General features: G+C 34.7%; 1 protein-coding gene across 4 annotated transcripts in view; it reads left to right on the top strand.

The window, feature by feature from the left end:
• Positions 1-15572, top strand: part of ppp2r3a (protein phosphatase 2, regulatory subunit B'', alpha) — a 123298-nt gene extending 107726 nt beyond the window's left edge. For all 4 annotated transcript variants that reach the window (XM_030127330.1, XM_030127329.1, XM_030127327.1 and 1 more), the window contains 8 exons: positions 300-374; positions 5416-5659; positions 6172-6220; positions 6323-6412; positions 7191-7366; positions 7494-7612; positions 11333-11439; positions 15096-15572. In XM_030127330.1, coding sequence (XP_029983190.1) covers positions 300-374; positions 5416-5659; positions 6172-6220; positions 6323-6412; positions 7191-7366; positions 7494-7612; positions 11333-11439; positions 15096-15192 — 957 coding nt within the window. In that variant the 3' untranslated portion in view covers positions 15193-15572. The remainder of the gene's footprint in view (positions 1-299; positions 375-5415; positions 5660-6171; positions 6221-6322; positions 6413-7190; positions 7367-7493; positions 7613-11332; positions 11440-15095) is intronic.
• Positions 15573-15912: the final 340 nt, after the last annotated feature.

Here is a 15912-nt window from a genome sequence, read left to right as displayed (position 1 = left end):
AAAAACCAAATATGTTCCATGTGTTCCCAGAGATATCCTCAGAACACTTCCATTATTTAGTCAAATCAACGTCACCTTATCACCATATCAGCAGACAAAATATGACCGTATGTTCCTAAACAGGTCGGTCTCATTTCCAAATCTTTCATCTGAACTGGGTTTAATTTGTACAGTTTCATTTTGTTGAGATTCAAAGAGCACAGATATCGGAAAAGTAGATGATGCCAACATTACATTGCTTTGTGTATGTATCTGGGAGTGGTTTTTCTTAAGTACATCTTCTGTGTTTGTCTGTTTAGGACATTGTGGATACGCATCCTGGGCTCACATTTCTCAAGGATGCACCTGAATTCCATTCCCGCTACATAACAACGGTAAGTAAAAAGTCCGTTAAAATTAAAAGAATGGTTCAATCATGCAGATAAGATTAATAATGGATCATAAACATAGGACTAACGCTCATAGCAAACTACTCTAAACACCACTGGATAAATATTTTAATTTCTGGCGATTATAAACCCTCAAAATTACGAAGACAAACCAATAAATCAACAGTAAAGTATTATATTATATTATAAAAGAGTGTCAGTAACAATTATAGTTGTGGTTTTTGTCAATGACATTGTTTCGCTAATTTATTCAAGACAATATCAGAATTAAACTAATGTATAATAACAAAAACTGAAATAAAGAGACATTTAAGACAGAAATATTTTAACCCTTTCATGCATGAATTATGAGAACCGTAGTAAATATTTTTTTCTTGAGTGTTTTTATTCCTCTTTAGGCATGAAAAAAAAACAATGCAATTGAATTTTTTTTTTATGAATCTATTTTTCGTGGAGTTGTAACAATGTCCACTCAGCTGGACACCATGCATTTAATTTTTGAAGCAAAGAATTATGTATTTAAAACTCATCATCAGAAAGTGATAAACTGCGAAAACTTGACATAATAACATTTTTAATGCCACTAATCTGATGTTTTCTCACATTTTACCATACTCAAATACTAGTTATTACTCATTTCATGGGGATAATATGCACAAAAAACCTTTTTGTCTCAGAAGACTGTTAATTACAGTCTAATTAAAATTAGCAATTGATTTACACTAAAACATGTTACTGCAGATCAGGTTTATCAAGAACAAAGTTACAGTAATTGTATGAATGCCAGTGTTTGGGATGATGCTTAAGTGTCCACTGTGTTGGCTGATATGGAACTAAAACAACAAAACCCATAAATATACAAGAGAACAGCTGGAGAAGAACTGTCCACTGTAGTGACCACTAAGCATGAAAGGGTTAAGATAGAAGAGATATTTTAAAGAAGAAATAAAAACAAGCTAAAACTGTGACAATGTGAGAAGAGAACCAGAACTCACCTCTTAAAATGAATTAAAGTCTGTTTCTTTTCTGTTACTTTTCTAATGAATAACAAACCCCATTGACAGACCCATTTCAGAGAAACACTGCATTTTTATTTTCTTCAGATTCCTTTTATGCAGTGATTACACTACAGAACACATGTAGGGATGTAACAATATGAAAATTTCATATCACGGTTACTGGGACCAAAATTATCATGGTTATCATTATTGTCGCGGTATTATTGAAATTGTGCTCAAAATGCTCAAAAAGTACGTATACACACTGAAATATTTTTTTTATTTTTTTTTATTTTGTTTTTATTGGACAAGAAGCAAGATATCTCTGCATCAACATTCATACATATGATATCCATTAGAGTCCTTTTTGTTTTTCTTACTTTATACATTCAACAGTGTCCAAAAAAAAAAAAAAAACCTGAACTGGGTGCTTACAGTTTTGGTACTTCTCACTAAAAAAAAAAAAAAAGACAATCACCATTTTCAATACCTCTGGGTTCTTTAAACATTACACTTTTATACAAAAGTAAAACATTCGCAAAGAGTAAATACAGAGAGATTGTATACAAATTCTGGGCGGCTAGAGGATACAAATTTAATCCATTTGTCCCAAATATGGTAAAATTTATCCCTCTGGATTCTAATAGAGTAAGTCAATTTTTCCTTTTTTAAAATTTGCAAGACGATCTCGTACCAGTCTTCTAATGTTGGTGGAGTTGGCTTTAGCCACTTTCTTGTAACACTGAAATAATTTAACCAAGTTGTATTTTAAAAATTAATAAATAAATAAATAGATAAAATAAAATAATTGGTACAATGTACTTTCTGTTGCAGAAACATTCAAGTATTAACCCTTAGTGGTCTGAGCATTTAGGTACTTTTGATATTGCCTTTATATACTATATAAACAAATGTTTACTATACCCATGTTTGGGATCTCTTTTTTCAGCACAATTTCATTTATATCAACTGTCTATTATTTTTTCACTTTAACCTACTATAAAAACACAAAAGGACAAAAAACACAAAAAAATATGTAAAATCTGATTTGATAAATGTATATAATTTATTGCATAAATAACACAAAGATGCTTAACGAACCTTTTCAAAGACTTTAAAAGTGAATATTGGTTCCAGATTTTAGGTATAGAAAATCAAAATTGTAATAAATTAAAACTATACTCAAATATTTGACATAAAAACTTATCTTTACATAGGTGTTTTTTTCCCCTAAAAGTGCAGTAATCAAACACGGTTATCATGATAATTAGAATTTAAACGGTAATACTAACCATCTGCAATATTACCGTGGTTTATCATTATACTGGTAATCGTTACATCCCTAAACACATGAAATGCACTAAAAGAAAATAGTGTAACATTTCTCTCAATTTGAACAAAGTATTAAACATTAAATCCATCATGTCAAGCAGATTGTCTCAGAATGTTTGTCCGCTTCTTCAGAACCACTTGCTGTACCTTCAGCTGTAGTGTTTGCGTGACTTAGACAAGCTGAAGGGTTTTTTTTAGTTGAAAGTGCAGAGATGCCGAGGCGGCAGCTCTCTCATGTGTCAGCGTATGTTGACGTCACGGAAACACTGATGCCCCCTACAGCCCACTGCTTTAGAGGCCCCCCGGCTCTTCACATGCCCATATTAAGACACTTCATTCAGTTTAAGCCAAATGACCTGCTACTGTACCAGACATTAGTAGCTCTGGGAGGTCCGCGGAACAGGAAAAGGGCACTAATCCGCTCTTTACTAAGCTCAAGTGCTGTGTTTCAGGGACAGGGAATCCACAGCCCCTTGTTTCCATTAAGTAAAGACCTGTCTTAGTGAGATTATGAACCAAGACTGACACATTTATAGGTTTGTGGTTTACCTCATGGAAAGATGAATAATTTTTACACCTGGACTCCATGACAGGTTTCATGTTTTTTGCACAGACTGAAAATAGTCAGTAAATATATTGACATGTTATATCAAAGTCATCATGGTTTTATACTGCCAGGGCTATTATAGTTGATGAAAACTGAGTCTAGAAGAGCAAAGCTTAACAGTAATAAAAGCAAAATTGGCAAGAAAACTAACCTGAAGTAATTAATTGATTGATTGATGTATTTATTTCGAACATGAATGTCAAACAGATGAAAATAAACAAAACACTTAAACATAAGACATATAATACATATTCGAAAAGGAGTGAGAAGAAGTACAACTTATAAACTCCCACCCCTTCTCCTTATATAATTAATAACTATGATAACCTTCCTCGTCTAATTATATCTACACACTATGCTATAATATGACTGATACTTACTAGTAAATAATTAGGTTTATGGCTTTATATTATTATGAACAAATATAATATGATTTACAGAAGCACATAATACAATAACACATATATGTACGTACATATTCATACACAACTCTATACACACATATACACCTACATATATACATACACACATACACACCTGTACATACATTTACACACACTAACCACATACTTGTACATCTTTATCACACCCAGTCATCCCAAACCCCTCCCTCCTCCCTGTACCTCTGAAAAACTGTGTCTTTGTACCTCTTTTTAAATTCTTTCACGCTTGGTCATTACTTTAACTCTATATTAAATCTTTTCCACAGTCTCACCCCGCTGACAGAAACACAAAAACCCTTCCTAGTCGTGCGTATTAAGGGAATTTTAAAGTTAATTTTCCCCCTTAAATCATAACCCCCCTCATGAATACTGAATAATTTCTGTATATTTGTTGGTAAAAGATTATTTTTAGCTTTGTACATTATTTGAGCTGTTTGATAGTCCACAATGTCTGTGAACTTGAGTAATTTTGACTGTAAGAATAATGAGTTTGTAGTAAAACAAAGAATTGCAGGTAAAATTAGCTTCATTTACCCCTTGATTTGGACTGTGATTGCATTTGTATAATGCCGAATACTGCACAAGAAGCAAATGTCTTCCCACAGTACAGACCTATAATAAACCATGGTCTGGTAAATCAGATGGGATGTCCTGCATTCACTAACCCATAAACACCCAGTGCTACTTTTGTGTTAGTTTCCAAATGACTTTTTCTCTCTATTTAATCTTTCTTACATGATTTATCACTTTTTATTTCAATATTATTTTCTTTATTTTGTGTTTTCTCAGTGAAAATCAGGTATTTTCTTATATTTAATTCACTGATCATGTAGCTGTTCATAAAAGCTCAGATTAAAGTTGAGGGTTATTATATCAAAAACAGAGAAAACTGAAGAAAATGGGATTTTTTTCAGCATAAATATCAATAACTGAACACATAAACAAGTCTCCACCCACTGTCATTGATCCAACTCCATGGGTTTTACTGGTGAATCAGTGTTGTTGAAGACGACGGTGTTTCCACAGTAACTACGGAGCCTCTGAACGTCCAAATGGGGCATATCTGATGACCATGAAAAGATGACATTCTGCATTTTACACCAATTATTTACATGTATTGATAGGTTTGGTGGATCAGCAGGTATTAAACATTTCCATCAGTAGATGGTTTTGGTCGACAGTAGATGTTTGGGTCTTTAGTTAACTCAACCTTTTTCAGCTTCTGTGAAACCAGGCTTTCCTCATAACACCTGAAAAAGTAAAACTGAAGAAAAACTGAACTAAAACTAGTCAATTCCTTTAGATTAAAATAAATGTAATCATAGATGTCTAGAACTGTATGAGATGAAGAACAAAACTGAAAGAGGAAATAAAAACCAATGAACTCTTTCATAAAAGTTAATTTTATTTATATAGAAATCGAAAACTTTATACATTAAAACTAAATGTTCACAAAGTATTTTAGTAGACAAAGCAAAGACAAGAACCTGAAAAGGTCATGTAATCATAATTAAACACAGTAATAAGATAAAATCACATCACAAAGTAAAAGGATTGAAACAAAAGCAATAACTACTACTACTACTATAATAATAGTACTGTATTTGGCTGCTCTTCACTACCTCGTCACTCCCCTGTTTTTGCAGGTGATCCAGCGGATATACTACATCGTGAACCGTTCATGGACAGGCCGCATCACCATGATGGAGCTGCGCCGGAGCAATTTCCTGCAGACCCTGGCACTGCTGGAGGAGGAGGATGACATCAACCAAATCACAGATTATTTCTCCTATGAGCACTTCTACGTCATCTACTGCAAGTTCTGGGAACTAGACACAGACCACGACCTGTACATCGACCCCAAAGACCTTGCTAGATACAACGACCATGGTGAGAACGGTTGGGAAGTAGATGGTTTTATCCTCAGAGGCAGCTTTTCCACATGGAGATAACAAATCCATGGAGTTATTTCACCAAAGATTCTCCAACTGTGAGGCAGGAAATGTATCATTTCAAAATAGAAAAAGAGAAAAATGACAGTAGATGGCATGAAGTCAGTCTTTTTTCTGGTTTCATTTATTTAATATTGTTTGGATGACTGTAAATCCTGAATCAGAAGCAGATTCAGGGCACATTCATCTGCTTTTTTCCATGTGTTGGGCCCCCACTTGCTCAAGAAAAAACAACAGCTGTTTGTCCTCAGCTCAACACATTCATGCTGCCTGATGTGAAATTCGTTACTCGGTTAATTGTGTTATGTGACCCCTTAGCCAAGACTTAATTCACTTACTCACTGCTTACGCAGGTACCTGTATGCACAGTCACTTGCAACAATATCCATTTGTTTCCGTGTCTTTGAACAAATCCCATCTGCTTATTTTTCTCATTCTCTCCTCTGACAGCATCTTCAAACAGAATCATTGAGAGATTGTTTTCAGGGGCCGTTACTCGGTAAGTGGAAAAATACAAATGAACACCACACACAAAAGTCTGATTTCTTCACCACAGCAGAGGTATTCACTTAGTGTGAACGGCTTTGTCTCTGGTTTCCAGGGGTAACGCGGTGCAGAGAGAAGGAAGGATGAGCTACGCAGAGTTTGTGTGGTTCCTTATTTCTGAGGAGGACAAGAAAAATCACACCAGGTAACACCCCACTACAACTACTACTACTTCTACTACTACTACCACCACTACTATAGCGTATACATGGGTTTGTCTTGGTCTTACTTGAAAAGGACTCCAGACTTTATTTCATTATTACTTTTACAGAGATATAAAATTTTCTGATGATACAATTATTTTAAGTCTTTTATGAGACAGTGACTGCCCCTCAGTTTATCAAAGCAAGATGAGGGATTTCAAAGCCTGGTGTGATAGTCACCATCTTTTCATAAATACTGACAAAACCAAAGAAAGTACACGACTCGGTGGTAATGGGCAACAGTACTATGGAGTAGGTTAGTTCACATAAGTACCTGGGCATCTACATGCATATATCTCTGAAATGGGATGAACATGTCGACTTCCTGTGTGCAAAACTGGCTCAAAGACTGCATTTTCTTCTTAGGTTCAGACTGTTTGGTGGAAGTACTAAGGTCATGCATACTTTTATAATGCAGTACTTGAAAGCACTGATCTGCCTTGGCGAAGGTCTGCGCTCTCTGAGTGCTTCTTTTTTTTTTTTTTTTTTTTTTTTTTTTTTTTTTTGGTTTTTGGTTTTTTGGTTTTTTTCTCTGAGTGCTTTTCTAGTTGTGTATGTGGTGTTTTTGTGGTCTCAGCTTGGTCTTGGTACATTGTGATCCTGACAGGTGTAGGGAGTCTTGACCACTAACACACACACACACACACACATACACATACACATCCTACACATCAGTTAATAATTATCAGTGTGTGATGCTCCATTTGTGTTCCTTTCCAGTATAGAGTACTGGTTCCGCTGCATGGACGCTGATGGAGACGGCGTCTTGTCCATGTTTGAGCTGGAGTATTTCTATGAGGAACAGTGTGAGAGGATGGAGAGGATGGGCATTGAACCTCTGCCGTTTCAGGATTTGCTTTGCCAGATGCTCGACCTGGTCAAACCTGAAAGCCCAGGTTAGTGCCAGTAGAGCTCACTGCTGGTATTTTTCCTTCAAACCCTGTTTCCTTGGGTTCTCTACATTGGAACATCTCCTATATTAATGTTACACACATATGATTGTTTTGCTGTCTTTTCTTGCAGGTAAAATAACCCTGGGGGATTTGAAGCGATGCCGTATGGCTCACATATTCTTTGACACTTTCTTTAACCTGGAGAAATATCTGGACCATGAACAGAGAGATCCATTTGCTGTGCAAAAGGTATCAGTCTACATGTTTAATGTAAAATATACATGCTCAGCTAATATTTCATACAGTATTTCAGATGCTGGTGGGGCATTTTAGTTGGCATCGTACAAACCACAGGCAAAATGATGCTGTAGAGCACAGGTGTCAAACATGTGGCCCGGGGGCCAAATCCAGCCCACCAAACGGTCCAGTCTGGCCCTTTGGATGAATTTGTGAAATGCAAAAATTACACTAAAATATTAACAGTCCTTTTAGTTCAGGTTCCACATTCAGACCAACTCAATCTGAAGTGGGCAGGATTCAGTAAAATACTATCATAATAACATAAAAATAATGACAACTCAAAATGTTTCGCTTTGTAAATGTAAATATTTTCATGTATTTACTCTAAAACAAAGTATAATTTTGCAAAAAATGCGAATAACCTGAAATGTCTTAAGAGAAGTAAGTACAATTTTAACAATATTCTGCCTGTTATTAAATGTTCTGTGTATTTGTGGATCCACTGTGATCTGTAAGTTCTAATGAACATGTGTAAATGATAAACTGAAGCAGAATATTGTTAAAATTACATTTATTTTTTCAGTTTGTTCATGTTATTCACATCTTTTGAAAGGATAGTTTGTAGATGTAAACCTGTTCATAATGTAAATGTACTTTTTTCGCTCTAAAACATAGAGAAAAGTTCAGAGTTGACATTATTTATATATTATTATGTTATTATTTTACTGGTTCGGCCCACTGCAGATCAAATTTAGCTGAATGTGGAACTGAACTAAAATGAGTTTGACAGCCCTGCTACAGAGGGTCAAATATGCACAACTGAATATTCAAAGGAATGTTAGACAAAGACAGGAAGCAACAGACAACAACCCTAACCCTAATGAGATGACCATAGAGCACCCATTAGAGCTCAAGTTTTGGATGATCATGTAGATATAGTGATGAAATTTGACCTTTGTGTTGTATTCATCAACTTATATTTGTCAACTTTTTGCAAAATCAGTGTAATGTGCTTTTAAAAAATGCAATAAGTCTGATTATGTGGTAATTGTTCACCAGCCTGGATGCTTTTTTTTTTTTTTTTTTTTTTTTTTGGTCACTTAAGTTTTTAGCTTACTGTCCAACAGGCCATAAACTATTGTCATCATGCAGCGTCTGTCGGCATCTGTCGTCTGTTACAAAAATTTCAATCGTCTTCTTCTCCGCAACTACAATTCCGATTGACTTCAAACTTGGTATACAGCTTCTTTATGATGATGTCAACAAAAGTTAGTAAAATTATTTGGATCCGGATCTGATTCTGGATTTGGTGCAACTTTGAAAAATTTCCCCATTATAAGAGATAGGAAGTGGATGGATGCAATAACTCAGTAAATATAAATGATATCAAGTTGAAATTTCTACAGTCCAGCCCTGATGGGGAGATGACCAAAACATAATGGCCACATGCTGATCAGGATCTTCTTCGGGATCCGGGAACTTATGGAAAATTTAACATGGGCTCTTATGGGGAAAAAAATTCAATCGTCTTTTTCTCCCAAACTCCAGTTCTGATTGACTTCAAACTTGGTATACAGCTTCTGTATGATGATGTTAACACAAGGTATTGAAATTATTTCGATCCAGATCTGATTCTGGATTTGGTGCAACTTTGAAAAATTTTCCCATTATAAGACATAGGAAGTGGATTGATCCAATAAATCAGAAAGTATCAATGATATCAAGTTGGAATTTGAATTTTTTACAGATCTGATTGGAATATGACCAAAACATGGGCTATTTCTGTAATAGAATAAACACACAGAACTGGGTGATAATAAATGGCATCTGGATACATTTCCCAAAGCTTTTAATTTGGCCGGTAAGCTACAGGGCCGTTGGTCCTATTTTTACTGAAATTCACACATTTTTGACACAACGACAAAAAATGAAAAATGAACAAACCAGCATTGCTTGGTTGCATCACACATTCCTCAACACAGCCCTATCCATTCTTTCCATCCTCTTATCTCTGTAAACAGTCCATTTATTCCACTTTTTGTCCATTTGTGCTTCCTGTTGTCACAGTCTATGACTCACCCTTTCCATTGTACATATTCCATCAATAATTTCAATCCACTGGTGTTGTGTTGGTGCTTCTGTCCTTCCCCAGTTCCGTGTAATAGCTTTTTTGGAAGCCACCAAAAGTATCTTAACCAAGTATATGTCATTTCCTACTACATTTCCATCAGATGAGTTACACAAATACAGAACATCACAGCACATTGGAATCTCATACCCCATTATTTGTTTTAGTGCTCCACACACAGTTATTTTATCACATTTCCAAAAAACGAGTGTGATCTAGATCAAATTCTCCACATTCCCGCCAACATTTCTGCTGTCTGTTTACTAGGCCTGTAACGGTACACGCACCGAACCGAACCGTTTCGGTACACACCTGTTCAGTTCGGTACACAGCTGTACCGAAACGGCACAGTATGTTAAGAAAAAGAAAAAGGAATGAAAGATGTCATTCGATGCGGAACTTTAAATCCACGCAAGTTTTACACAGACATATTGAAGGAGCACACATTGACCTGAAATATGAAATAGCAGCTGATATAAGGTTAAAAAAAACAACAAATATGATTTGAACCTGGAAGGAAGAGACTGAAGACCCTCCACCATCAGTCCAGTCCAGTTTGGATCAGTTCAGGTTCAGGTGAAAGACAACAACGAGGACAGAGACGGTGATAAGACGGATGTTGTTTACCGCCTATGAACTATGGTAGTTCTAAAACACTGACACTAGCTCTGTCTGTCTGTCTGTGTGTCTTTCTGTCTGTCTATCACGCACGCTGTATAATAGAGGAATAAATAGAACGTTGAAAGTATGTAAAGTTTCACTTTTGTTTCACGACAGCGTTCGTTACGTTAGTTATGGACCGCACCCCCAGGTATATAACTGCGCACCCCCCCTACCCCCCAGCTCCGACAAAAAAAAAAAAAATCCCCCGTGCACAGGCTCACACAAATACACACAGTGTCCTAAACAGTTTGCTCTCTGTCCTAAAATAAATAATTTGGTTCATTGTGTTGTCAGTGTTTCTCTTCAGTTTGTTTAAACAGAACACTAGTTTACCCTCTTGTTAATGTTGCACTTCATGTGGAATTTTGTTATTTTTCTGCAGAATGTGAAGTGACAGAGCTGTGATTAGATTTTTCTTGTTTGTTCGAAACTACCTTTCAGGGAAAAGTACAATACTAATGTTTAAAATACATTTAGTAATATTAATAATTTATTTTATTTTCTATTTGATTTGTAGCAGCAGAATTATATTATTCCTGTTTTTCTATATTCTATTGTCTCCAAAAATTGGGGGAAGAATGTTAAAAAATTCATGAATGCATTAATAGACATTTTGAGGGGTTTTCTTTCTTCCCGTACTGAACCGAACCGTGGCTTTGAAAACCGAAAACGTACCGAACCGAAAATTTTGTGTACCGTTACAGGCCTACTGTTTACTGCTTACTTTTCTTCTTAGGTGTAATAAAGAAACAGCCTGGATGCATTTAGTTTACAAATATATAAGGAATGATCAAGAACTATACGCCCAATAATCCACAAATATGGATTTTTCTCTTCGGTCTGGACTTGCTTTGCTTTATGATGTACATTTTTTGAAGAGCAGTACATGTGTAAGTGTACGAATCAGTCCTATTTGTGGTTCTTGTGTGTTGTTGCAGGACATTGACAGTGACGGTCCAGAACCATCAGACTGGGATAAATACGCCTCAGAGGAGTATGAGATACTGGTGGCAGAAGAGACTGCAAATGAACAGCTGCACGAGGGGTACGACGTGCAACCATACGTAACACCTGTACAATAACACTGGGGAACAATTTGAAAAAAAAAATTCTGTTGCGTTAGATTTTTATGCTGATTAAACCTAAAATTGGCATGCTGATTCCAAAATTGCAGTCAGTTTTTTTCTAGCACGTCAAGTTTTTCCTCCACAACTTACCCTCCAGCTAAGCAAAATTCTACTGATTAACTGTAGTAAGACTTGCCAGCTGATTACGATTGGACTCATCTACAGCTACGTGGCAACGTGTTTGTGCCGTCACAATTGAGACAGTGCAGTTAGAAGTGTGTGCAGCTCCAAATAGGTCAGTACTATCAATATCTGCAAACAGAAAGGTAGCATAGTAGGAATTAAGAGGATTTGTGGTGGCTTTTCTCTTAACCTTGTAACCATGGGCATACCGTTGTAAGTTGTATTTCGTTTTATGCTGTTTTTTTAGTTTTCAAAGCTTGTAACTCTTCCATCTTAGTGTTTTTTTTCCATAGGTATATATTTCCTTTGTTCCAGATCATGTCTGCTGCAGCTACTTCTCGTCATAAATGCCTAAACAACCCTGACTCCTTTTGCTATATTTGTGGTAGTTTCACCATTCCAAGTCAGAGGACAAACATCAGTGCATTTGACAAACAAGCATATTTTGCATATTTTAAAGTAAAACTCTGTGATCAAGACAAGCCATGGGGCCCTCACAAAGTGTACAAGCAGTTGGCATTTGGTATCCCCATGGTTTGGCCAGAGCAAAAAGATTGCACAGTGTTACTTTTGCTGAGTGAAAACATCAGGATTTAACAAGAAAAATAAAAGTAAAATAGAATATCCTAATCTACCGTCAGCTATAAGACCAATGCCTCATTTAGCTGAAATTCCAGTGCCAGTTTTCGAACAACTACCTCCTCTAGAAGATCTGAGTGATGTTGAAGAACGCAGTGACAGCAATGATGCAGATTTTGAAATTCACGAGGATTCAGTTTGTAGGGGATTTGATATTTCATTGTATGTCAATATTTGAACATTTTTATAAAACAAGCACATATCTGTTAAGTACAGTATTTTTTCATATTTTTTAAGAAAACAGGGATCCTATAGTTCAAAAACTTGATGTGATACAGAAAAAATGAGATTAGTTTTGGATTCCGAACCCAAAAATTAGTTAAAAACAGCTGTCAGACCTAACTCAACAAAAACTGTGTTCCCCAGTGTAATCTGTGCATTTAGAGATGTGGAAATCCAGTCAGTTCATTTAAAGTGTAGTGTTTTCCCTGAGACATGTTTCCGGTCAGCAAATGGAAACTGATTCAATTAAGGTCAAATAATAATACTCTGATTTTGACTTGAGTATTTATCTTTCAGACAGTTTTTACTTTTTACTGTGTACATTTAAGACAAATATCTGTACTTTTTATTCTGTGCAGTTTTAAAACAGGCTTTTTATTTAAAGTTTATTGCATCTGAGCAGAATTATCAGTAAGTTTTATTTTGCATCAACAGATGGAACAAAACAAAACCTATAGAAGAGTTGTAACAAGGCAAAAATGATGTGACAATAAATAACAAAAAGAAAACCGTAAGAAGACAAATAATGTCAGAGTGGAACAAAAAACACAAAACACAGAACAAAACATAGCAAGACAAAATAGTATAAAAGACACAACAAAGTCCAAATTTAAAATATGTAATAATGTACGGAACTGTGCATAGATGTGAGAAAATTGGAACATTTAAACAAAAGTAAAGAAGTAAATCAAATAAATAAGTTTATGTTCATTGTTTTCAGTTAGATTGGTCTGTTAGTCTTCACATTGTATTAATATGACATTTAAACAAAAGTAAAGAAGTAAATCAAATAAATAAGTTTATGTTCATTGTTTTCAGTTAGATTGGTCTGTTAGTCTTCACATTGTATTAATATGACATGAGGTTCAGGGCTTTTTCGGTTTATGCTAAGTACGTTTCAGGCCTGTACCATGTCACTGTCACTGCAGTAAAAAGTTCCATCAGTATTTGTACTTCTACCATGTCTGTACTAGGGATGTAACCATATGACAATTTCATATCACGGTTATTGTGACCAAAATTATCACAGTTATCATTATTATCACGGTATTGTTGAAATGTGGTCAAAATGTTCAAAAAGTACATATACACACACTGAAATAATTAGAAAAAAAATTAAACATACCAGGCACAATGTACTTTCTGTTGCAGAAACATTCAAATATTAACATGTAAACATCAAAAATACAAATGTGCATTAACGATATGTATTTATGTGTATTTTTGCACATCTTTTGTCTACTTTAGTATGTTTTTAGTGTATTTTTGCATTTTTTTTGGTATACTTTAGTGTATTTTTGCGTATTCTTAGTATACTTTGGTATGTTTTTAGTGTATTTTTGCATATTTTTTGTATACTTTAGTGTATTTTTGCATATTTATTGTATACTTTTGTATGTTTTTAGTGTATTTTTACATATTTTTGTATATTTTAGTGTATTTTTACATATTTTTAGTGTAGTTTAGTTGATTTTTAGTGTATTTTTGCATATTTTTGTATACTTTAGTGTATTTTTGCTTATTTTTAGTATACTTTAGTATTGTTTTAGTCTATTTTTGCATATTTTTTGTATACTTTAGTGTATTTTTGCATATTTATTGTATACTTTTGTATGTTTTTAGTGTATGTTTACATATTTTTGTATATTTTAGTGTATTTTTACATATTTTTAGTGTAGTTTAGTCGATTTTTAATGTATTTTTGCATATATTTGTATACTTTAGTGTATTTTTGCTTATTTTTAGTATACTTTAGTATCGTTTTAGTGTATTTTTGCATATTTTTTGTATATTTTAGTGTATTTTTGCATATTTATTGTATACTTTTGTATGTTTTTAGTGTATTTTTACATATTTTTGTATATTTTAGTGTATTTTTACATATTTTTAGTGTAGTTTAGTATATTTTTAGTGTATTTTTGAATATTTTTGTATACTTTAGTGTATTTTTGGTTATTTTTAATATACTGTAGTATTGTTTTAGTGTATTTTTGCATATTTTTTGTATACTTTAGTGTGTTTTTGCATATTTATTGTATACTTTTGTATGTTTTTAGTGTATTTTTCCTTTTTTTTGTATATTTTAGTGTATTTTTGCATATTTTTTAGTGTAGTTTAGTTTTTTTTTTAGTGTATTTTTGCATATTTTTGTATACTTTAGTGTATTTTTAGTGTAATGGTGTGAGAAACGTTTGTATTTGTCATTATTTCTAGTTTATTCTGTTCTTATTTGCCTGATTCTGATCCACTTTAGCTCATACTGGTCTAAATGTGGAACCTGAATGAACATGAGTCTAAAACAGTGAATGCCAAACATACAAATGTGCATTAAAGATGGCACCTTATCACCATTGTTGGACCATTTTCTGTATCAAGTTTATGTTCAAAGTGCGGTAATCAAACACAGTTATCATGATAATTAGAATTTAAATGGTAATACTAACCTTCAGGAATTTTACCGCGGCTTATCATTATACCGGTTATCGTTACATCCCTGGTCTGTACTTGTACTAGAGTGAAATGTGTGTCCTTTTGGCCTCCTCAGTCCACAGCTGCTTACTCACACTTACCTTGGTTTATGTGCTTTCAGGTCATTCGACGATGACTACGATTCTGAGGAACTTCAAGTCCCCGGAGAAATTGGGAATAAAATGGAAAAACTGGTCATTTCAGATTTATCGGCATAAGAAAGAAGATCCTTCTGTGGAATTCCTGGGCTGGTCTTCCTAGAAAACAGGCCGTGGTCAGATGACCGTGAAGCTGGATATATTCACTAAAAAGAAAAAAAACAACGTGAATGGAAATAGAGAAGTATTGTCTGGCACCTGATTCTGGAGTCAAATGACAAAGTGGACTAAATTTGTTTTTTTTGTTTTTTTTGTCGTTTTTGTGTGTGTGAGTGTGTGTGAGAGAGACTATTCTATGTCTGGTGCAATAATGCATCTGTAGTAATACAGAAAACAATGTCACTGCCTCCAGATCTTAAAGCCAGTGATGGGGAGGAGAAGAAATGCTTTATAAGCTCTGAATGGAATCAAGAAAAAACTGTAAAAAAAAAAAAAAAAAATGTAACTGCCGTTGTACTTTCTCATCTGACAATCCTGCCAGAAGACAATCATCTGTCCTTCACTATCAAGTGTTGATGTCAGACAGACAGACACACACACACACACACACACACACACACACACACACACACACACAGACACACTGCCTGTTTTTTTATGTAGACAGGAAAACCCACAGTCTATTGGTCAGTGTTCAGACAGACAGAATGACACTGCCATCAGAAACCTGTCATATCGTTGCCCTCCTAGAACAACTGCCTGACTCATACACAAATGGACAGAAGTATTGGGACACGTTAAATTCAGGTGTTTGTTTTCTAACAGGGGTCTGAGACACAA

The sequence above is a fragment of the Sphaeramia orbicularis genome, chromosome 22 (assembly GCF_902148855.1).
Source record: "Sphaeramia orbicularis chromosome 22, fSphaOr1.1, whole genome shotgun sequence".
In the NCBI taxonomy this organism is placed as follows: Eukaryota; Metazoa; Chordata; class Actinopteri; order Kurtiformes; family Apogonidae; genus Sphaeramia; species Sphaeramia orbicularis.
The sequence above is the reverse complement of the archived record's forward strand: the minus strand, read 5'-3'. Positions and strand labels throughout refer to the sequence as shown.